The 24,191-nt window shown below is 40.1% G+C and overlaps 1 protein-coding gene across 6 annotated transcripts in view; it reads right to left on the bottom strand.

Moving 5' to 3' along the window:
• Fancd2 (Fanconi anemia, complementation group D2) overlaps positions 1-24,153 on the bottom strand; it is a 77,947-nt gene extending 53,794 nt beyond the window's left edge. The window contains exons 1-15 of one of the 6 annotated variants that reach the window (XM_013509097.1): positions 23,900-24,153; positions 19,268-19,364; positions 16,447-16,587; positions 14,425-14,492; positions 14,148-14,263; positions 13,630-13,690; positions 12,749-12,801; positions 8,901-8,979; positions 7,667-7,791; positions 5,249-5,336; positions 4,338-4,442; positions 3,485-3,585; positions 3,020-3,128; positions 2,645-2,680; positions 982-1,125 (exon numbers count right to left, since the gene is read on the bottom strand). In XM_013509097.1, the coding sequence (XP_013364551.1) occupies positions 982-1,125; positions 2,645-2,680; positions 3,020-3,128; positions 3,485-3,585; positions 4,338-4,442; positions 5,249-5,336; positions 7,667-7,791; positions 8,901-8,979; positions 12,749-12,801; positions 13,630-13,690; positions 14,148-14,263; positions 14,425-14,492; positions 16,447-16,587; positions 19,268-19,331 (1,290 nt within the window). In that variant the 5' untranslated portion in view covers positions 19,332-19,364; positions 23,900-24,153. Of the gene's footprint in view, positions 1-981; positions 1,126-2,644; positions 2,681-3,019; positions 3,129-3,484; positions 3,586-4,337; positions 4,443-5,248; positions 5,337-7,666; positions 7,792-8,900; positions 8,980-9,677; positions 9,773-12,748; positions 12,802-13,629; positions 13,691-14,147; positions 14,264-14,424; positions 14,493-16,446; positions 16,588-19,267; positions 19,365-23,899 lie in introns of those variants that run through there. The other 5 variants (XM_005413060.2, XM_005413059.2, XM_013509098.1 and 2 more) reach the window with 5 other exon arrangements.
• Between the last annotated feature and the right edge of the window lie 38 nt (positions 24,154-24,191).

The raw sequence follows: 24,191 nt of genomic DNA, 5'->3' as shown, positions 1-24,191 counted from the left end.
TGCTGGGGTGGCTGCGGGGGGAAAAGGAACCTTTTACACTGTTGGTAAGAATGTAAAACTAGTGCAACCACTGTGGAAATGAGAGGAGAGTCCTCAAGTCTAAAATTAGAAATTCCATTTGACCCAGCTCTTCCCCTCCTAGGTATGTTGCAGACAGAGTTGAAGACATCACATTACAGTGATACATGCACATCCATGTTGATAGCAGCAAAGTGTGTAATAGCTAAATCTTGGAAGCAGCTTATATATTCAGCAACAGATGAGTGGATAAAGATTACGCACAAGGGGGTACTACTCTGCCTAATGAAAAACTAAAGTCGATCATTTGTAGGAAAATGGATGCACCTTGAAACCATGTTAAATGAAATAAACCAAGTACACAAGCTTAAATATCACAGGCTTTCTCTTATACTACCAGCCCAAATTATACATAAAGAGCAAAATAATAGGTAATAGGAAGTAAGGGGATAGACCTTTCTCAAATGGCAAAGAGATGAAAAGATGGGAGTGAAGGGGAAAGAAGAGGATGAAGAAAGAAATTAAGAAGTGTTACGGAGCCAGTATGGTGGCGCAGGTCATCCCAGGAGTTGAGAGGCTGAGGCAGGAGATGGAGAGTCTGAGCCCAGCCTGGGTGACCTGGCAACTCAGTGGGACCTGATCTCAAAAGAAAACACAAAAAGGAGTGAGGATGCAGTAAATGTGAAGGATATGGGTTCCATCATAAGCCAATTCCATGAACTTTTTCCCAAAAATGTGAAAATCAATCTTAGTTTGGTTACTAACATCATAATTCCAGAATCAAGCCAAGTAAGAAATCGACATGTAAGCAATATTGAAGCTTGTGTGTCTAAGTGTGAAACACCCTGACTCCTTGTCAAAGATGAGCAGTCGGCAAAAAGACTCTCCGGATTTCCACATGGACCAAAAAGGTTAAAATCACCCCCATCTTTCATAGCCACACTGGTGCCTCCCAAACATTACCATGAAGTGAACACAGAAGGTGGCCTCCAGCAACTGTTGATCAAAGCAGCCTGAGCGAATCTTACTTCTCAGCACCCGCTCAATGTACTTCTTTGTCTGAGGGTTGGTGCCATAGATGATGAAGAGCATCACCACGTCAAGAGTCTGTTGTACGGATATAAAGAATAATTTAAAACATCAGTAGATTTTCTGTAACAAAACAGCAGTTCTCAATTTACTCCCATTAGAACACAGAAATGAGTCATGTGCTCCACACATTCCCATGGGATTACCTACATTTCCCACAAAAGCCACAACTATTTTCCAGAGAAATAAAGTGCTACAACTATTCATTACTTGTATTTGAGAAAGCAATGGAATATAAGTGAAAGTAATAGTATAAGAGTTACTTTAAACATCTTCATTTATCAAAAGATTAAATCACATACCAAGTTCAGTATATATTTTCTCTATTATTAGGAAAATTGCTTTATGAAAAGCTGAAAAAACTCTAAACATTCATCAACACAGAAAAGGTTAAATTATGATAGGATTGTTTTGGAATAGTATACAGCCACAAAAAAGAAACAAACTATCTCTTTTGTGGTGCTAGCGATCAAACCCAGGGCCTCTGCACTGAACTACAACCCTGGCTCTTTATTTCTTATATTGAAACGGGTCTACTTGAGCCATTAATGGTGGGGTTGACAGAGGGGGAAGAGTGCTTGCTAAAAATATGCAAGCTCTGGGTTCCATCCCAGGAAGTGGAAGGCCTGGGAGACAATAAGGAAGCATGTGAAATTGTATAACAGGAGAAAAAAATGTAAAGAGAAAAATAAGAATACAAAATTTTATTTTTACAATTATTACAAATCTGTAAAAGTAGGAATAAAGACAGGTAGCCAATTTATTTTTGTGCAAAGACAAAAGCAGGGTATTCTGATTATTTTCCCCCACAAAAATTATTCAAACACTTTTTTATTCCATAACATAAAATTGTTTAAGATAATCATCCAACAATCAGACAGCCCAACTAACAAAAATTTTATTTGTTTTTTGTTTGTTTGTTTGTTTTTTGTTTTTTCTCCAGTACCGGGAACCGAACTCACGACCTTGCGCTTGCCAGGCAGGCGCTTTTGCCACTGAGCTAAATCCCCAGCCCCAACAAAAATTTTAAGAAACAGACTCCAACTAAAGAAAAATTTTTAGTGGGAACTAATCAGTATACAATAACTTAACCAATCTGGCCTCTCAACTCTTATTTGTGGAATTAAGAGAAACAGAGTAGCTGAACAGTGGAGAGACTCAGCTCCTCTGGCCAGGTGCACATAGGCAAATAAAGTGCACCACAGAGCATGGCTGCGCTAACAGCTCTGGGAGGAAGGGAAACCAGTGATGCAGGCCCCATGGAGATGCTGTTTCTCTACTGCAGTATAATATGTTTGTCTGGAATATGCACAGCCCCTTCCTGATGCTGCAGGCTTTCTTTTTTGCCAGTATTAATGAGGAAAAGTAGATGATTTGGCAAGTTACCCCTCACTTCAACTGGTTTGGTAGTTGACGTTTATTAGAGCACCTACAGAGGAATAGAAGAAAGACTGGAAGCAGACAGAGATGGAGCAGAAGAGCAAGCTAACCACAGCCCTGGCTCTAATACTTAAAACTCAGAGCACAAGAACATTACCGAGTGATCAGATCCCGAGACAGTGGTTTCGACTGCCTGGAAAAACAAGGATCACAGCAGTATTAGGACACCTCAGCTTGAGGCCCAGTTCCCCCCACGCCCCAGGCATGCCCTGCTCCCCGGGGGGGAGCCCACCTGCCTGTCACCAGGACTTCTGCTGAGTGGCTTCCAGACTCATCTTAACCCTCCTCCCTGCTGTCCCGGACGGACACCCCTTTCCTCCTTAATGTTCTACATTTCAAGGATCCAACGTTTTTTTTTGAGAAAGAGCCTGACACTGTAGCCCACATTGACCTTTAATTCTCAACCCTCCTGCCTCAGCCTCCAGAATGGTGGTGTTACTAGCATGTACCATCATACCCAGCTCGAACTCACCTTAACCCAAGCTTCTGATATGGTTTTCTCATATCTAACTGCTGACTTTATTACATCAAAGATGAGGGTGACACAGTCCGGATCGTTACTTTTTTGATTTCCTGAAGAACTACAAGTAGCAAAAAGGGGAAAAATTATTTATCCTACTTATCAGAGAACTTACAATATCTGGGTTCCTGCTTATTAGCCATGCACCTGGAGCAAGTCACAACCTCGGCTAAAAAGCTTATACTACATGTATCTGGGATTGATCTGAACGGCTCTCACACACACACACACACACACACACACACACACACACAGATACACACACACACAATGTTAAAAAACCATATTGTATGTGAATGTACTATTTACAACCATTATTTGTAGATGTATTAAGCTCTAAGTAACTTAGGATAAATTTCAGAAAATTCTTCCATTTTACGCAAGAAAAAGAATGGCAATTGCCAAAGAGCTTCATACCTTGCTCCTCCTTTTCTTTTTGACTGGATTTGTGAAGCGTGTAACAATGATGGCAAAATAAAATGCTGCAAATCCAACTTTCCTCGAAGCTCAGAAATTACCTACAGGAAGTAAGTACTCACCATGTGTTGTACTATGCTTAGTGGATGGACAGAGTTTATTTCCTCAATAGAACCACAACAACTGCTGAAAGACTGAAATGTCCAACTTAAATATTGGACAAAACATTCTGAAAGGCAGTCAATGCAAATAATTAAGGTAAGTATGTCATACCCCCAATTCTACTATCATTGAGGGCCTATTCTATAGCATTAGCAAATATAACCTATAGCAGCTTATAAAGATTAAGCAATTTGACTAGCAGTACCACTGCCTTCCCTGAATGCTACCTGCATTGATCAACATTACTAATTTGTTTGGGGCCAGAGAAGAACAGTTATTCCCCCTTTGGTTTGTTGAGAAAGGGTCTCACTATGTAGCCCAGGCTGGCCTTAAACTTGTGGCAAACCTCATGCCTCAGCCTCCCAAGTCCTGCAATTACAGGTATGTGCCATCACACCCAGAGAGAGCAATTTTCATCTATTAATTTAAATAATTTATCCTGATGTATCTTTATCTAAGTCTGGAGCTTTTTTTTGTTTTTGTTTTTTGTGGTACTGTGGATGGAACCCAGGATCTTCACAGTAAACTACCTCAGCAACCCTTTTAAAATTCTGAGACAGGTTCTCACTAAATTGCTACGATGTCCAGGCTGAGTTTGAACCTGTGATACTCCTGCCTCAGGTTCCCAGAATGCTGGAATTACAGGCGATCACCATCACATGGGGTAGCCTGGTAGTTAATGATAGCATACCTCAAATGCATTAGTGGCTGTTATGGAATGAAGAATGAACTTGATTATCACAGGCAAATCATCCAGTTTGACTGAGTCCAGTTTACCCATTGCCAACTGGCGGACCTAAAAATAAAAAGCACAAAAGCTTTAAATCTCCACTGTCACTACTCAACCCAGTCATGCTAGGTAAAATTAGAAAAACCTATAACTTAGGAAGAAAAGCATCTTTTGTTTTGCCTCAAATTACAAATTTCAATTGTTAATACCAAAACTTCTTTACAAACAGATGATAAAAATGAAACAGTGTTATTGTGCTTGATTTTGGAGTCCCGATTTGCAACTGACTATATGAAGGCATGAAAAAGTGCTATCCCTATAGGGGCCAATAAATATTCAGGCAATATAAAAAATCTCCAGTAAAATACTTTACTTAAAAACAGACCAAGGCCAGGTGTGGCGGCGTGCGCCTGTAATCCCAGCACTTGGGAGGCTGAGGCAGGAGGATGTCTTCAAGTTCAAGGTTAGCCTGGACTACACAGCAAGACTCTGCCTAAAAAAAAAAAAAAAGAAAAAGAAAAAGAAAAAACCCCAAAACCAAAACAGACGAGTGGCCAGATGTGGTGGTGCCCACCTGTAATCCCAGCTACTGATGAGGCTGAAGCAGGAATTTGATCCTCACTGGGCAGCCTACAGAGACTTTATCTCAAAATTAAAAATAAAAAGGGTGGGGGATGTAGCTTAGTGAGCAACAAATCTCTAACAGTATAGCATCTGAAAGTCCACTGAAAATAAAGCAAAAAAATCAAATGTCACTCAGTATATTTTCAAAATACAATTTTTAGTACACATGACTTCTCCCAAAGTAGTGACTGACGTAGTGTCTCAGTCAGAAAGCTGGCCCTATTTCTGGAGAGCAGCACCTTTCCTACCTTAGACAGGACGTCAGGGTCAAGCTGGAGGCTGGAAAGGACATCCAGAATAGGGACAGTGAGCTGAGTACTCTCCACCAACAGGACACTGTGAATAATGGAAAAGAAAAGTTATTCAATGATTTGAACAGAGGTAGGCAGATAAAGACTTGAGGAAAGTCACTCACTAGAGTATACGAACAGAGGATATAATTGTTCCTCAGTGTCTACAGTGAATTGGTTCTGGGGCACCCCCATGGACATCTGGGACACTCCCATAGATACCAAGTTTTGCAGATGAAACCAGGCATGGCAGTGCACACCTGTAACCTCAGTTACTCAGGAGGATGAGCAAGGAGGATCACTCAAACTCACAAGTTCCAGGCAGGCCTGGTCAACACTGACCCCTCCCCGCAAAAAACAAGAACAAAATTCACGAAGGCTCAAATCTCTTATACATAATAGCATACAGGGTGTACATATCCTCCTATATGGTTTAAATCACCTCTGGATTACTTATAACACCTACTATGTATAATGTACATGTTATATATAAATAGTTATCACACTGAATTGTTTAGGAAATAATAAAAAAAAAAGAGGAAATAACGACAAAAAAGTCTATACATGTTAGTACGGATGCAGTATTTTTTCCCAATATTTTTGATCTGTAATTGGTTGAATCCAAGGAATGGAACCTGTGGATACACAGGCCAACTGTACTTAATGCATATTAAGTTATCATTTATACTATACTTCACTAAGAATTCTCTCTATGACATAAAGTAATACATGTTCATTATGGCCACATTGTTCAGTAGTACGGGGGCTGAATGCATAGCCTTACACATGCTAGAAAAGCTCTCCAGTGCTGAGCTATATCTGCACTGGGCAGCCCATAAATGTTAATTAGAAAAATTCAAATACACTAAAAATGAGAAACCCCCTCTTTACCATTCTCACTATAGAGAAATCACCACTATTGAGTTTGGGATATAGCCTTTTTGAGAAAAGGAAAAAAGAAAACCCAAAACAGTTACATGAACGGTGAGACTGATCATGATCATGATGGATTCTAAGAAAAAGACAAGCTGTCACCAGGCAGAGAAAGTGGGTGGTGGTATTGTGGCCTATCCAGATAAGTGCATTCAGAACATAAGCACAAAAGCCAGAAATTATTAGACATATGTTATGGTTGTATCTAGATGATTCCACAAAAGCCTCATGTGGTCATAGGTGGAGATTTTCAGAGAGTGGCTGGACCTATATAGTGTGTGATGCTGGGATCAAGGGTATGTGATTACTAAATTAGTCCACTGGTTTGGCATAGTTGGGAGAGTGGATAATGTGAAGGCCCTCTCTGGGTGTGAGATTATAAGAGACAGAAAGAGGGCTGTTGTGGTTGCTGGTCACTTGCTGAATGCTGCCTTCTGCCTTACCTGCCCAGCCACAGACTGTTACTCCTCTGCGATGCCCCTCTGCCATGCCACCCTGCCTTGTAGGCAGCCAACTATGAACTAAAACCTCTACAAACTGTGAGCTACAATAAACCTTTCCACCTTTAAATTTGGGTGTCTTATTTTTTCTCTCAGCAATAAAAGTAACCAAGACAACATATTTGGTGGCAGCTTTGCAGAGAACTTCAGAAAAGTAAGTAAATAAATTTTTAAACCACTTTTACTACAAGTAAAAGGTTACATTAACACTGGAATTGACAGGCGTGGTGGCACACACCTGTAATCCCAGCACTCGGGAGGCTGAGGCAGGAGGATCATCGAGAGTTCAAGACCAGCCTGGGCTACAAAGTGAGCTCAAGGCCAGCCTGAACTACATAGCAAGACCCTGTCTCAAAAAAAAAAAAAGACTGGAGTTATACTCTAGGGATAGTTTCCCTTTCTTAATTACTCTCCACAGCACTGTTTTTTACATGAAGAGCAACAACAATGGTTCTTAGCAGCAGATGTGATACAGGGACTCAAAGAATACAGATGTTTAAGAAGCTCTGCAAATGATTTGATGTGCAGTTAGGACTCAGGAACCCTTGGAGAAAACACTAAAGCAACAAAGGGATCGTATTTAGGTTCTCCACAAAACAAATTTATACGCATAATCTTAAGCCAGACATTATCTCCCTAACAGATATATCATTTAAGGAAAGCAGATGGGTCTATTCAAATATCAACCTGTTGTCAGAAATGTACATCAGGGGCTGGGGATTTAGCTCAGCGGCAAAAGCGCCTGCCTGGTAAGTGCAAGGTCGTGAGTTTGACTCCTGGTACCAGAAGAAAAACAAAAACAAAAAAACAAAACAAAAAGAAATGCACATCAAATTCCACAGCCTACTCATGGGAGGCAAGTATATGCTCTGTTTATACACAAAGAACCTCATTCCTGTGTCCACACACAGTCTTACTGCATAGCACCAGAACACTTACTCACCTGAGTTCTTTTCCCACATCAGCATGCTGGGAGTCCCCAAGGATCTCAGGGAGGCTGGTGATGAAGTCATGCTGCAAGCACACTGGAGCAACACTGATCAGCTGCATGATCTTGGTGGTGAGGTCCTGCAGTGGATGACATTATTAGGACGCCGGCACAATACCCAGAACGGAGAACATCTGCCACAACATGCACAGCTCAACTTGTTTTCATGCAGTGAGACAGTCAAGCTCAAAACCTACATTAAAGAACAAATGGACTTGAAAATTTCATACAATATAAAAAATAGGAAAAAAGTAGGGTGGACAGTATATTATCTAATAGGTCTGTTATATGTACTGTTCATATACTCTATAGAACTATGAACTTTGTGTGACCATTCTCATTTTTAAAATGTAGGGATAAGCGATTTGAGGATGCACAGTTAAGTGGCAGACCCCAAATTCCAGACAAAATGAGACTCTAGATCCTCAAAGATTCTTTCAAGTAAAGATTTAACCTTAAAATGCCTACCAAAATTAGAACTCCTGAAAATAAATGGACCTCAGGCACTTGGCTCAAAACAGATCCAACTTTACCAACGTGTTTAAGAAGTAAATCACATTAATAATGAAAACTTCCTATAGTTTTCCTTAATATATAATCATATTAAACCATTTGCAGTGAAATAAGATTGTACGGAATCATATCACTTTTAAGAAATAAACACAGTCCATAATCCCACTACTAGGGAGGTTGAGCAGGAGGATCACTGCAAGTTTGAAGTCAGCCTGAGCTATATAGTGAGATCAAGGGCAGTCTGATATGTTTTGAGACCCTGTCTCAAAAAAACAACAAAAGATAAACATAGCAACCACGGCACTTTGAAAAATTAATGAATTTCTTTCCAAGTATTTAATTTACATAATAAATTATATTTAATCTTTGTAATTTCATAAGCTTCTATTTGAAAAAATAACCTTCTATTTGAAAAAATTTAAAGGGTGAAATACACGATTCCCAAAATTATGAAAGCCCATGAAGTTGATGGCTAGATGGAAAAATGTGATTTTTTTTTTTTGATACCAGGAATCGAACTCACAATCTTGCACTTGCCAGGCAGGCACTGTGCCGCTGAGCTACATCCCCAGCCCGTGACTGTTGTTTAGAAAGAATCCCCCTTAATTTTAAAGACTGGATCAAGTATAGAAAACACTCTTTAAATTCAAGTAACAGACGAAGCCCTGCAACCTACCTTCCCATCCACAACTCTGTCGAGCCATTTGAGTTGACTGATAATGAGTCGCGGCATGTTGATGCCATCGCTGTTCACTCTGACATGAAGAATGAGAAGACAAGGAGCTAATTCTTTTTCCTTCTATTTTTTAAAATTTTTTTTCCAGTACCGGGAATCGAACTCACAACCTTGCGCTTGCCAGGCAGGCGCTGTGCCGCTGAGCTACATCCCCAGCCCCTTCTTTTTCTTTTTTATTCCTTGGTTCTTTTTTTTCCTTGCTTTTCATTTATTTGTTTTGGTGCTGGGAATTGAGCCCAGGTCTTCATACAGCTAAACAGGCACTCACCACACTGTGCTATACCTTAGGTACAGAACTGAGCCAGTATTACTGACAAAGCAGCAAACATTAACACTGCACAGAGTATTTCAGCCATTCATTAACACTCACTGAGCAACGCCTCTGCATTTGACACGTGCTACACATGTAACTGATAGCAAGAATGGTAGACATAAACTTCTATGTGTTGGAAAAGGTGTCCAGAAAAACATGTACTGAACTGTTAACGGTGCTACAACAAGAGAAGGTCTAGAGGAAAGGGAAGTCATGGCCAGATAGCTCCCAGTAATAATGTAAATATTTTTAAAAAATAAAATATCAGTAAACTATAAAGCACTGAGACTGTTTAAAAAAACTATTACATCAATGTGCTAAGTGCTAAAAAAACAAAAGGACAAGCATATAACTATGGAAATGGTCAAATTAGATTGCTCACAAAAGAATTAAAAATTACTTACAGATAAAGAAATGTTGGCTCGGTTATTATTATTTCCCCCAAAATGTTAAGTCTCCACTTCTGGATATCTTCTGGGGATAATTAAAAGCATACCACAGTGATATACGCACACCCATGTTTGTAGTGGCACAGTTTGTAACAGCTAAATCTTGGAAATAACCAAAATGCCCATCAACTGAGGAATGGATAAAGATATAACTTTTTATACAATGGAGTACTACTCAGCCATAAAGAAGGATACACTAGAGACATTTCTAGGTAAACAGATGCACCTCAAGAACATACTCTGAACTGAAATAAATCGGACTCATGTGTAAATATCACATCATTTCTGTGATACGAGATACTAAATGTGTAAATAAGGAGCAAAGTATATGGAGGAAATATTGTGAAACAGGAAGAAACTGTTCAAAAGAAGGGGAACTAGGGAGGGAGCAGGCAGAGAAAGGAAGGAAAAAAAAAAAAAAAAAAGAGTCCTTAGTGTTTTTTTTTTTTTCTTTTGTCTTTTTGAGACAGGGTTTCACTATGCAGGCCAGGCTGGCCTTGAACTCACAGAGATCTTCCTGCCTCAGCGCACGCCCCCCTCCAGTACTGGGACTACAGGTGCAAACCATCATGCCTGGCTGGAGTCCATAGTCTTAAATGAAATAAATAGGACATACATGTTTAAGTATCACATTGTTTCTCTAGTGGGAGAAACTGAAAAGGCAAATAAGGACCAAAATATGTAACAGATACTTGCAACTAGGAAGACAATATTCAAATGGAAGGGGAAAATGAAGAAAGGCAAAAGAAAAAAAACAGAAGGAAGAAAATGGAAACAAAGCTTTTGTAAATAAGGAGGGGGAGGGAGTTGAAGGGAAGAGAGGAGTTCAGTGAAAAAAGAACTAAGAAATACCATGTACAGATACAAACTTCCTCTAATGAATGTTGTCATTATGTATACCTATAATATACCAACAAAATTAATTTAAAAAAAAAATTTCTTGGGGGATATAGCTCAGTTGCACAAGTGCCTGCCTGGCAAGTGCCAAGGTCCTGAGTTTGATTCCCGGTACCAAAAATAAATAATAAAAAAAAATTTTAAAAAGAATTTCTTCAATTACAGTGTCATATTGGTCCATTGTTAATGTCTACATGACAATTCCTATTTTGAACATCTCAATTATTTACATGTTTTATTTTAAAACCTAATATTTATCATTGTCTTCCACTTAGCTAACACTTTAGTAAGACACAGATAATATGGAGGATTAAAAGGGCTGCAAAATATAAGAATTTTTTATTATTATTATCGTGCTGGGAACTGAAACCAGGGCCTGTTGCACATAAAAAGGACACACTAGTGGGCATGGTGGCACATGCCTGTACTCCCAGCACTCTGAGAGGCTGAGACAGGAAGATTATAAATTCAAGCCCAGCCTGAGCAACTTAGTGACTTAGTGGGATCCTGTCTTAAAATTTATAAAATGTTAATAAATAAAAAGGCTGGCACTGGGTGTGGTGGTACACACCTGTAATCCCAGTACTCAGGAGGCTGAGGCAGGAGGATCGTGCAAGTTTGAGACCAGCCTGGGCTACAAAGTGAGCTTAAGGCCAGCTTGAACTGCATGGCGAGACCCTATCTCAAAAAGACAGAAAAAAAAAAGGCTGGGGATATAGCTCTGGCCAAAAACCTACAGATTCAATCCCCAGTATTTAAAAAGTAAAAAACAAAACAAAACAAACAAAAATCCATGTTCTACCACTGTGGTACATCCCAAGGCCAAAGCCTCAGGTTTTGATTAATATAACCTATTGTTTTCCAGAATAACTGAAATGATTCATATGCTCACTATCAATGCCTGAGCACACCTGTTCATCATGTTTATAGAGGAGATCTTTGAGAGTAGAGAAAAATGCACTTATTGTTTTAAATGTCTTTGACTGCTAATGAAATCTGTTCATGACCTGTTTAATTTTTAATAGATCTTATTTATTTCTAACACAGCAATTTAAAAAATTGATAATGCTGAGTATGGTGGCGCACACCTATAATCCTAGAACTCAAGGCTGAGGCAAGAGGATTGCTGCGAATTTGAGGCCAGTCTGAACTACACGGTGAGTTAAAGGCCAGCCAGGATTTCATGTTGAGACACTTTCTCACAAAACAAAACAAAAATGGTATACATACACATTTAAACAAAAAAGGTAAAGAGCACTACCTAAATAATCCTTGACTCCAGCCAACTGACTCTCCTCCTTGAAACAGCCACTATCACCATCTACCAACCTATCCTTCTACGATTGACCCACACACACACCAGAGTACATAATATTTTAGGTCGGGTATAGTGGCACACGCCTATAATCCCAGCACTCGGGAGGCTAAGGCAGAAGGATCACTGCAAGGTCAAGGCCAGCCTGGGATACAAAGTGAGTTCAAGGCCAGTCTGATCTGCACAGTGAGACCCTGCCTCAGAATGATGATGATGATAATAATAATGATGACAATGATAATAATAATAATATTCATTTACTCATTCAATTTATTTATTGTGGTACTACAGATTGAACCCAGGACCATTACACTGAGCTACGTACATCCCCAGCATTATTTGAGACAGGGTCTTGCTAATTCCCTAGACTGCCTAGGCTGCGTTTAAATTTGTCATCCTACTGATTGCCTTGGCTTCCCAGCACACGAGGATAAGACGTTTGCTACTGGGCCAGCTAAAGCCTATTAATATTTACCAAGTCATTAAGACATAACATGTCAAACACACCTCAATATAATTTTAGTAGTAATTTAAGAATCTGGTATCCTAACAAATATGATCTTCAGAGAAACCAATGATGTTTTAGAATAAACTTTGCAGCCAGGTACGTGGTGCACGCCTGTAATCCCTCCACTCAGGAGGCTGAGACAGAATTGCCGACTTTGAGACCAGCCTCGGCTACATAGTGAGTTCAAGCACTCTGAACTACATAGCAAGACTCTATCTTTAAAAAAAAAAACAAAAAAGAACAAGTTTTCTGGAGAAATTTCAGTACATGAAGTTATTGTGAGAATTCCATAATAAATCTACTTACTTTACAAAAAGAAATTCTGGCAACTTTTCAAATAAAGTTTTAATAATGGCAGGCTAAAAAAGAAGACATAAGGAGTTAGGAGACAATCTCAAAACACACAACAGAAATTTATAATTAGCCAGATTTTCTCCAGCCTGAGTTCTTGAGGAGAGACCTTGCTATAATTGATTTACTCTTATGATAAGGATATCTACACAGATAGTATGTTTTTCATACAAGCTACTGAAATATAATTTGTCTTTTGAAATATTAAAAATTATTTTCAAGGCAAGATGAAAATAACTAGATAATAAAAATACTATTAAATATAGTAACTGTTACTCTATGAAATGCAGACTTTAAAAAATTATCACAGAGTTTTCAAAGGGAGAAAATTTCATTCCAGCATGAACAAGGGAATCTACAGACTTATAGCCACTAACTTTCAAGATTTTAATGAAAAGGAAAAGATAAAGAATGTAAGAAGAAGGGAAAAGAGGAGAAATGGAGTATGGCCTGAGAGGGAAATTGTTCACTATACACGTGTTAGTACAATTTGAAATGTTTAAAACTATGTCAATGTATCACCCACTCAAAAGGGCAAAATCAAATCATATGAGTGGGTAGAAAGCTAAATGGGAGATGACCCAGATTACAAGGTTCTCAGAGCCCAGACAATGCAGGTGTAATAAAGTGGAATCTCTGCTGAGGGAATGAATGGGATGTTGACATGACCCAGGCTCTCTGCACAGGTATCACCCAACCAGACTCACCTCAGCCACAGGACTGCCGTGGTAAAGCTCCTGCAATTATCCTTACTCTACCCTTGAGCTCTAGTCACTTAAAACTGGGCACTATACATTACACCCATCAAATATACAGAAACAATGGCATAGTCTCACCTGTAATATGTCAATCCCCAGCAGCAGTTTGATGAGGCTTTTAGAGTAGGATGTGCCCATGCTGTAAAGAAGAGGTATTTGTTTCCACTGTTTTTTCATTTTTTAATGTTTTTAACCATCATTTTCCACAAAACTGGTAAAATACAAAATCTTTAACCATTATAATATAAGCTTGGGGGCCAGGGAGATACCTCAGTGGCACAGAGCCTGCCTGGCAAGAGCAAGGTCCCAAGTTCGATTCCCGGTACCAAAAAAATTTATATATAAAATATCTTGTTAGATAAAAAAGCAGAAGACCAAAAGATAGCTATTACTAAAGGAGATTTGAAATTATATCAACACAAGTAAGACACATTCTATAAAACATTCTAGTTCTTAGCCTTATAGTGATAAAATTTAATAATTTCAAGGTAAGGGCTAAACTCTGACGAAAGAGAATTATAATTCAAAAGCTAACATCTACCTTCTCCCACCCTAGTGCAGTCACTATGACAGACTAAAACCCAGGGACATCGCACCTCCCCTCACTCCTCGATTCCTCATCCTGCAGGCGTTCACAAGACAAGAGGCAGTTCCTAAAGGTGTCATGGTCTTCAATGTGAGACTCCAGGCCACTGACAAATTCTTCTATTACCTTAGTAAGGAGATTTGAAAGCAGAAGAGTAAGATTTTTGGCTTGATGTTTCCTGTCAGCTAAATTCATTCTAGCCCACTCAACTATATACCAATGTCTTTAAATTCCTAATTCCAAAATGCTGCTAATAAAAGCAAGAATACCACAAAGAAAATACATACTTTAGGGTAAGAAGGATGTTTCTTCAGGGACTGAAAGAGCTTCTTTTGGAAAGCTACTTGATCCACAGCTAGAAGGAAAGAAGGACAACTGGTCACCATGGTCTATAAATCTCCGTACTAACCATATTCTTCCCTAAAGACCTAAGTTTCTTGTCTGAGGAAGGCATTAAAAATATTTTCAACTTAATTTCAGAGGCAAAACTTGTAAACACATTAAAAGACTTAGCTTTTTTTTTTCTTCCCAGCACTGGGGGTTAAAACCAAGACTTATGTAGTGAGCTACTTGGTCAGCCTTTTTATTTCTCTATTCTGAGACTGGATCTCACTAAGTCACTAAGTTACTTGCAACACTCCTACTTCAGCCTCCTGAGTAGCTGCAGAGATGTAACTTTGATGGAGGATAGCAACTAAGTTTTCTAAAATAGATCTGCCAGCCAGATATAGGGATATATGCCTACAATCCCAGCTATTCATGTGGCTGAGGCAGGAAGAACACTACTATGAGACCAGCTAGGCAACTTAGCAACATTCTGTCACAAAATTAATAAAAAAAATTGCTAAGCATACTAGCGCCTACCAGTAATCCCAGTACTGTGAAGGCTGAGGCAGGAGGATCACTGTAAGTTCAAATCCAGCCTGAACTATACAGCAAGACCCTGTCTAAAACAAAACAAACAAACAAAAGAATAAAATAAAATAATATAAAATGGGCTGGACATATAGTTCGGAGTACTTGCATAGCATGTATAAGGTTCTGGGTTTACTCCTAAATACTGGACGAAAAGAAAAAAAAAAAAAGACCTAGCATAACCTTCAGACAGAATAACGTCTGGCTTTATAAAGCTTTCCACAGTTTCTTTTAAATTTATTCTGACACAGCCAGATGTGGTGGCACATGCCTATAATCCCAGCACTCGGGAGGCTGAGGCAGGACGATCATTGCAAGTTCGAGACCAGCCCGGGCTACAAAGTGAGCTCAACTCCAGTCTGAACTGCATAGTGAGATCCTGTCTCAAAAAGACCTAAAAATAAAAGAAAGAAAAAAAGAAAGAAAGAAAGAAAGAAAGAAAGAAAGAAAGAAAGAAAGAAAGAAAGAAAGAAATTATTCTGACATACATTTAATTGTTTCCCAAGCAATAATTTTTTTCACAAAACAACAAAAGGAATACAATTATGCTTTGTTTTTTTTTGTTTTTTTTTTCCTAAAAAAATATGGGTTAGAGGGCTGGAGATTTAGTTCAAAGGCACCACACCTGCCTGGCAAGTATGTGGTCCTGAGATCAATTCCTGGTACTGGGGAAAAGACAAAAAGGATTAGAAGCACTTCATTTAGAAGCACTTCATTAGAACCCAAGATCAAAAATAACAATATTCTCTAAAAGAAATTTTATTCATGTCTCAAAACACAGGACTCTTTTTTTTTCTTTTCAGTACTAGGGATTGAATCTAGGACCCTCTGCTACAATGATACATCTCCAGCCCTTTCAACTTTTTATTTTGAAACAGGGTTTCACTAAGTTGCTCAGGTTCACACCTCAAACCTACAATCCTCTTGCCTCAGCTTTTCTGAGTAGTTGGGACTAGAGGTGTGCACCACAGGGCCCAGGTACAGGGCTATGTTTGATTTGGCTTTTTTTTGCTTTTTGGGCTGTGCTTGAGTTCAAACCCAAGACCTCATGAATACAGGCAAGTGCTCTACCACGGAGCAACATCCCCAGCCCAAACCTTTCTCCTTTTTTTGGCAGTAGTGGGCATCAAACCCAACTACTGCCTTTGCACTGAGCTGTGTCTCCAGCCTTTCGCCTTTTGAAGTTTTTAAGCAGCGTCTCCAGGTTGCCCCGACTGAGTTCAAATCTGCAGTCCTGCCTTAGCTTTCCAGAGTACTGAGATTGTGATACCATGCCTGACTCCCAGTCCTGACCACTCATTTCCAATCTTCACTGCCTATTTAGTTAGGAAACGCACCACTTAGTCCTAAATCTTTTCTCTAAACCCAAAAGGTACATTTAGATTAAAATTTACCTAGCTGATTCTGATTCTCTCCTGTTTTAAGAATAAGTCCTGATGTCTTAAGAAGCTTTACAAAGACACTATCATCATCTTCCACTTCATTAGAAGCATGAGATTTCTTTATCTTTTTGGAAAGCTGTTCCTTCTTGGCCTCTGAAAATAGATAAAAATTTCAAGAATATCAACGAAAGTAAAGATTAAAATGTAAAACCCCAGGAATAATATTTCTGAGAGAAAAATGAATGTGTTCCTGAAGAATTTTACTAGATTTGAGGCTGGAGTGAAACTATATCTAAAAACCTCAGTAATAGTAGCTTACAAATAAACAAAAGGTAAATAAAACAATCAACAAATAGAATTATTTTCATCAGCTGAGTTTTTATTTTTTATTTTTTTGAGTTTTTATTTCAAGAATTCAACATGTGCTACTTGAAACAAGAATACTCACTGAAAAGTTTTCCTCACCAAATCTAAAGCACCCAGTGTCTCTCAGGTTGCTGTCTGCAAACCACTACACCACAATCACAAAAAAATTCACATATTCCAAAAGCTGGTTTGTTGGGTTTTTGTTTTGTTTTGTTTTGTCTTTTAGAGATAGGGTCTCACTCTGCAGTTCAGGCTGTCCTTGAGCTCACTTTGTAACCTAGGCTGGCCTTAAACTTGCAAAGATCCTCCTCCCTCAGTCTCCCGAGTGCTGGGACTACAGGCATGTACCACCACCTCCAGCTCAAAAGCTGGATATAGTAGTGCACACCTATAATCCCAGCACTCAGGAGGCTGAGGCAGAATTCTCCAAGTTTGAGGCCAAGCTATGCTACACACTGAGTTCAAGGCCAGCTTAAACTACACAGTGAGACCCTGTCTCAAAAAGGAAAAAAAAAGAATAAGGAAAACAAAAACAAATGCATAGGGCGAGGGATGTAGCTCAGTGGCACAGCACCTGCCTGGAAGAGTGAGGTCCTGAGTTCAATTCCCGGTACAAAAAAAAGAACACATATTCCAGCCAGGTTTGGTAGCACACACCTGTAATTTCAGCACTCAGGAAGTAGTTTTTTTGTTGTTGTTTTTCGTTTTTCTTCTGGTACCAGGAATCGAACTCACAACCCTGCACTTGCCAGGTAAGCGTTTTGCTGCTGAGCTAAATCCCCAGCCCCAGGAGGCTGAGGCAGAAGGATCACCTCAAGTTGGAAGACGGCCTGAGCAACAGTCAGTTTAAGGCCAGCCTACAGTACAGAGAAAGACCCTGCCTCTGAAACCCCCAAAACCAAAAGGCAAACAAGCAAAAATATATATGCCAGAACTACTAAATCAAAATATTAAAAATATATCAGGCATGGTGGTACACACACTATTATTCCCATCTCTGGGAGGCTGAGGCAGGAGGATCACTGTGAGTTTGAGGCCAGCGTGGGCCATACTGTGAGTTTAAGGCCAGCCTGAACAACACAGCTACACCCTGTCCCTAAACAAAACAGAACAGAATAGAAAAGAATAGAATGTGGCAGATTCTCCTGCATCATGTCTTTGAGTACAAAGTCTAAACTGCTTTCATCATAAGGCTTTCAACCCATAAAAGTTGGGTGTAGTGGCACATCCCATCACTCTGGAAGCCTGAGGCAGGAGGACTACAAACTCAAGCTCAGCCTGGGCATGACTGACTCAGTAAGAAAATAAAAAATAAAAAAAGGGCAGGGGAGGTAGCACAGTGTGAAGGCCCTGGTTCAATCCCAGTAACAAATAATAATAACAATAATAATAATAAGAAGAAGAATAAAAAACCCAGAGATTTAAAGCCAAAAACGAAATCTACCTTTTTCCCTGAATGATGTAATTCTGCTTTCTCCTTTCCATTTTTTTTTTTCAGATGGTGTCTCGTTATGTAGTCCAGGCTGGCTCTGAACACACTATGTGTCCACAGAGAGCCTCCTGCCTCAGCCTCTTGAGTGTACAGGCGTGCACTGCCACACCTGGCCTGTTTTTTCTTTTTCTAATTCCTGTTCTTCTCACAAAGCACTGAACAATAAAACAGAAATTACTCCCTGTCTCCCTTAGAGCTGCTTAGGCAGAACCAGAAGACCAGTCTGTTCCCGACCTGCAAGGAAAACCCAAGTTCCTCCAAACTCACTCTGTCCTCCTCTAGTCAAATATTCAAATCCCCCTGAATTCAAATATCTCCTCCCCTTTGTAGAACAGTACTTCCAAAGTATCAATTTATGTTTAGCAACCTCCTCAATTATTCCTCTTCAAATTTTCTATCAATTTCTCTGTATTCTATAATGCCTTTACTAATAAGAGCCTCAGAATTTCCTTTTCTAAATCAAGCCTTTCCTAAGAGTTTTGGCCTTAACATTTTAGTCATTCTCAGTGATTTTAACTATTCAGCAACATCAGCTGTACCAGGACCTAAATTCCTGTACTCTATAAGAAATTTTTTTGTCATTTTGAGACAGGGTCTTACTATGCAATTCAGGCTGGTCTTGAACTTGCAACGATCCTCTTGCCTCAGCCTCCAGAGTGCTGGGATTACAGGTGTGCACCACCACACACGGCAAGAAATAATTCTTCAAATAATACAGAACTACAGTAATGAGTCATGTGTGTGATAAATGAAAAGCATGTCAGTACCTTCTTTTCAGAGCTGCTGGGGTTGTAGCCATCCTCACTCTCATCCAGGAAGTCCACACAGTCTGCCTGTGGTGTGCTTGCCCTGACATACCTTTCCTTTATACATCACATTCCCAGTTTAAAGAGGATGAACTTTACATTTCTTTTAAGCATCTCACACATTTCCTAGAGTACAGAAAATTAAAGCACTAAACGGCTAGATACTTACTACAGGCCTCTTCTGTGGATGCCTGTTTATCCTCCAATTTTGACAGCCTTCTTTTAGAAACCATTTTGACCAAAATCTTCTGAGCTTTAATCACTTCCTAGAGCAAAACAAGAACACTGAAGTTACCTTCTAGAAGCTAAATTCTGAAGCACTGAAGCTATGGCTGAGGGAAACCTGCTCTATCCAAAATCAGGTTTTTGACTGGACATGGTGGCAAAGTAATCCCAGCACCCAGGAGGCTGAGGCAGAGGATCGCTACAAGTTTGAGGCCAGACTGGACTACACAATGAGTGTAAGTCAGCCTGAAATACATAGCAAGACCCTGTCTCAAAAACCAAAAACAACAAAACCAGAGTTTTGGTTTTTGGTGGTTTTCTTTTCTTTTTTCTTTTTTTTTGAGACAGAATCTCCCTATGTAGTACAGGCCAGCCTGAAACTTTCAGCAGTCTTTCTGCCTCAGCCTTCCAAGTTCTACAAGTATTTCAGCTTTTATATTAATGCCATCTAAATTCAAGTGCTGTCCATACCTATATTTAGCCAATACTCCGTTTCTTTGAAGGCATATGTATCTAGTTGTCTCTTTCACCAGACCACAGCCCTATTGCTAAAGGAAAAAGCCTACAGCTCTTCACCTGGGATTCAAGACCCACTATAATACAATTCCAATCTACTTTTCTTGAACTAATTCAATACTATACTAAGGTCTGTGCCAGGTGCTGGGGCAAACAAGAAAGACATGAATCTTGCTCTCGGGGATCGTATTATAACAAATACTTAACATACCTAACTACAATTGGGTAAGTGATAGAAAAGTACAGGGCTACAAGGAAATTTAATTTAGCTGGAGGTAGAACTGGTAAAGAAAAGGAGAGACAAAATTCCCTGGAGACTCTTTTTCTAAGGAAGTTTTATATTTTATGTTATTTTATTTTATTCTGGTGGCACTACAGATTGAGCCCAGGCCTTGTACATGCTAAGCAAATACTCTTAACACAGAACTACACCCTCAACCCAAGTCACTGGAATTAGTGGATGTTTGTAATATAGTTTTTTTTGTTTTTTAGAATGTTTTGGGGAGTTGATACATGCATATAACATACCTTGTTCATTTTCAATCCCTTTACCTTCCTTTTCCTTTCTTCCCCCTTACCTTGATCCCCTTCCCAACTCAAGGACTCTACTGTCTAGTTTCCTTATCATCACAGAAAGTTCTTTTTTCCTGAGACTGGGTCTTACTGTATAGTTCAGTCTGGCCTTGAACTTCCAGTGATCCTCCTGCCTCAGCCTTCCAAGTGCTGGGATTATACATGAGCATCACCACGCCCAGCTTCAGAAAGTCATTTTTAAACAGCGACCCGGGGCTGGGGATTTAGCTCAGCAGCAAAGCGCCTGCCTGGCAAGGGCAAGGCCGTGAGTTCGGAAGAAAAACAAAACAAACAAACAAACAAACAAAAAAATAAACAGAGACCTGAGTTTTGAAACAGGAATGTAGCAGTACATATGTGAGAAGACACTCACTGAAATAGGAGAGAGCCTGCATAGTTAGAAACGACTGCACAAAACGAGCGAGCCTGAACTACACAGCTTTCTAGTTTATCTGGTACCAGAACCTTCCTGGGTTCACTGTTTTTGTACAAGCACTCTTTTCACCTGAAATGTTCTTGGCTGCCCAAAAATTCCTACCTACACTTGAAGAGTTAGTGAATATCATCTTCTTTGGAAAGTGTTCCTCCAGTATCCCCAACAAAGGAAGTCTGTTACTCCAACTTCCCTGTTCCAGAGTCTAAGAGCCCATCACATCATATACTGTACAGCTCCTTGACAAGAAGCCAGTCTTACTTACATCACTGTTCTCAGTGCCCAGCACAATACATGGCATAAAGAAAAAAAAAAAAACTTTTTTTGTTTGGAGCACCAGGCAGCCTTTTTACTTTTTAAATTTTGAGATAGGGTCTTGCTAAATAGCCCAGGCTGGCCTTGAACTTGCTATCTTCTCCCAGGTACCTCAATATTCAATGAGTAAGAATGGCTGGCAACCAGGCATGGTGGCACATGCCTATAATCCCAGCACTTGGAGGCTGAAGCAGGAGGACTGCTATAAGATTGAGGCTAGCTATTATCAAGAAGTCAACCAATAACAAATGCTGGAGGGACTGTGGGGAAAAAAGAACTCTTGTCCACTGTTGGTGAGAGTGGAGACTGGTACAATCACTGTGGATATTCTTCAAAAAACTTGGATTGGAGGTCCCATTTGACCCAGCTATTCCCAGATACAGCTATTTCCTATACTATTCTGAGTATCTTCCCAAAAGAATTAAAAACATCATACCACAGTGATATGTGTGTACCCATGTTCATAACAGCACAATGAAACAACTCAAATGACCATCAATCAAGGAATGAATAAAAAAGATGTGTACTTTTTATATAATGAAGTATTACTTGGCCATAAGGAAGGATAAACTGGAGACTTTTATAGCTATATGAATGCAACTAGAGGCCAAATAAATTAAATAAGTGAAATAAATGAGATGTAAGTGTGTAAACATTGTATTGTCTCCCTAGTGTGAGAAGCTGAAAGAGTAAATGTGATCCAAATGTACAACAGATGGGAAGAAACTTCAAAAGAAAGAGAAACTCATTTAGGGAAATAGGAAAAAAGAAGGAAGGAAAAAGAAAAAGAAAAAACTACATATAGAAAAGATAGTTAAGATATTATACTACTAATTTCTCTCAGTTCACTAAAAAGATAAGTCTGTGCTAATACTGTCTGGACAATTCAATGCTGATATCTAGTACTCTGAGTAACTAATATAAAGATAACAATACACAATGTATTAACCACAGTTACCCTCCCATCACACTGCTTTGGTGTTTTTTTGTTTTTTCTTCTTCTTTTTTTTTTTTGTCTTTTTGAGACAGGGTCTTGCTATGCAGTTCAGGCTGACCTTGAGCTCACTTTGGAGCCCAGGCTGGCCTGGAACTCAAACCAATCCTCCTGCCTCAGCCTCCTGAGTGCTGGGATTACAGGTATGCGCCACCACACCCAGCTTGTTTTTTCTTCTTTAAAATAAAAATAAAAATATCAAGGTCTGGGCCGGGGATTTAGCTCAGCAGCACAGTGCCTGCCGGCAAGTGCAACATTGTGAGTTCAATTCCTGGCACTGGAAGAAAAACAAAAAACAAAACAAAAAAAATCAAGGTCGTCTACCAAAAAAAAAAAAAGATTGAGGCCAGCCTGGGCTACATAGGGAGTTCATGGCTAGTTTGAACTACACAGCAAGAATACCCCTTAAAAATAAAAAGAAATGGCTGGCAGACCAGGTAGAACACTGACAGTTCACAAAAACTGTCTTTAGTGCTCTATACTTAACATATACTGAACATTTTTTGAACATTTGTTGGGAGCGTTGAAGCTGGAAAATAGTTACAAGTGCAGGATGAAACCAGCCCAAGAACACAGGAGCTCCTCAGAGTAAACAAGCCCTTGTAACTTGTTAACTGGTTGCTGGGCAGCAAGGCAGAAATTAACCAACCTCTAGAGGGTATAAATAAACGCTCTACTGCTTTTGGGCAGTTCCCCTCTCCGCTCAGGAGATGGACCACCACCCGACCCCAGCTCTTGTCTCTTGTCTTTATTTTTCTCATACCCACCACCCTTTCTCTCCGGGGTACAAGGAGAGACCAACGAGGTTCACTACAAACATGTAATTCTCATAAACATTTTTAGCAGGTACCACTGTTACTTTTGTCATCGGTGGTAGTGAGGGGATTGTAAGAGCAAAAGTTTGCTCCAGAACCTGCACTCTTAACAGCCACCAATACTGACTTTACTTTTTCTTTTCTTTCTCTAATGGGAATTGAACTTAGGGCAGTGGTGGCGAATTTATGGCATGCTGCCCCTACAACACACTGTTTGTATCACTGAAGCTCTTAAAGGTTCGTCATCACTGACCTCGGGCCTTTACACTGAGCAACATCCTCAGCCCTTTTTTTTTGAAGACAGGATCTCCCTAAGCGAAGTTCCCCACCTTGGGCTTGAAATGCCACCCTTTTGCCTCACGGTGCTGGGATTACAGGCTACCTACAAACTCGGCTCAACATTTATAGTAACAGGTCCCATACAGGCTACGTTACAATGTACCGAGCACCGTGCCTCCTTTAATACGTATAACCACTGTCCGCCATTTTGCAGATGGAAAAAGTAGATGGAAAAAGACAACTCAGAATCGTCTACCTTGGGTACACACACGCCCAACACGTGACTCCATCTTGCTTTTTTTTTTTTTTTAACAACAAAACAACAACAACAACAACAAAATATATCCCCGGCTAAAAATTATTGTTAAGACGGAGTTTCACTATGTAACGCAGACCGGCCTTGAAGTTGCAGAGGTTCTCTGGCCTCAGGAGCCCAAATGCTGGGACTGCAGGCGAACCCCACAACACCAGCCGATGTGCCTAGAAGATGAGGTCAGTTATCCGGACCAGCCGACCCAGGTTCTGAGCTCCCTCCCTCTCCCCTCTCCTTTCTTTCTACTGAGGACTGAACCCAGAGCCAGCGCCCCCCACCCCCACCGTGCACCATTTTACTTTCTATGTTGAGACGGTCTAGCTAGGCCGCTAAATTACCAAATCACCAAAGCTGGCCTCGAACTTGATCCTCTCACTTCAGCCGCCCGGCTAAAACCCGCCTCGGTTCGTCTTCTTAACAACACAAGAAGGTACGTGGGGGATAGGCAGATAAAGAAGTCGAAGTCTGGGGCCCAGAGCCCCGGAGGTAAAGGCCGTCCTCCGCCTGAGCCTGGAGACCGCAGGGAGCGAAGCTTCGAGTCACCGAGACCGCCGCTCCGCTCACCTCTAGAAGCCGTCCCACCCCTCGGTTTAGACTTTCCCGCCCAACAGACGCTGTTGTGACTCCGAG

This window comes from Chinchilla lanigera, unplaced genomic scaffold (assembly GCF_000276665.1).
Source record: "Chinchilla lanigera isolate Chin_1 unplaced genomic scaffold, ChiLan1.0 scaffold00160, whole genome shotgun sequence".
Lineage (NCBI taxonomy): Eukaryota > Metazoa > Chordata > Mammalia > Rodentia > Chinchillidae > Chinchilla > Chinchilla lanigera.
Note: the sequence above shows the minus strand (reverse complement) of the source record. Positions and strands in the feature narration are given on the sequence as shown.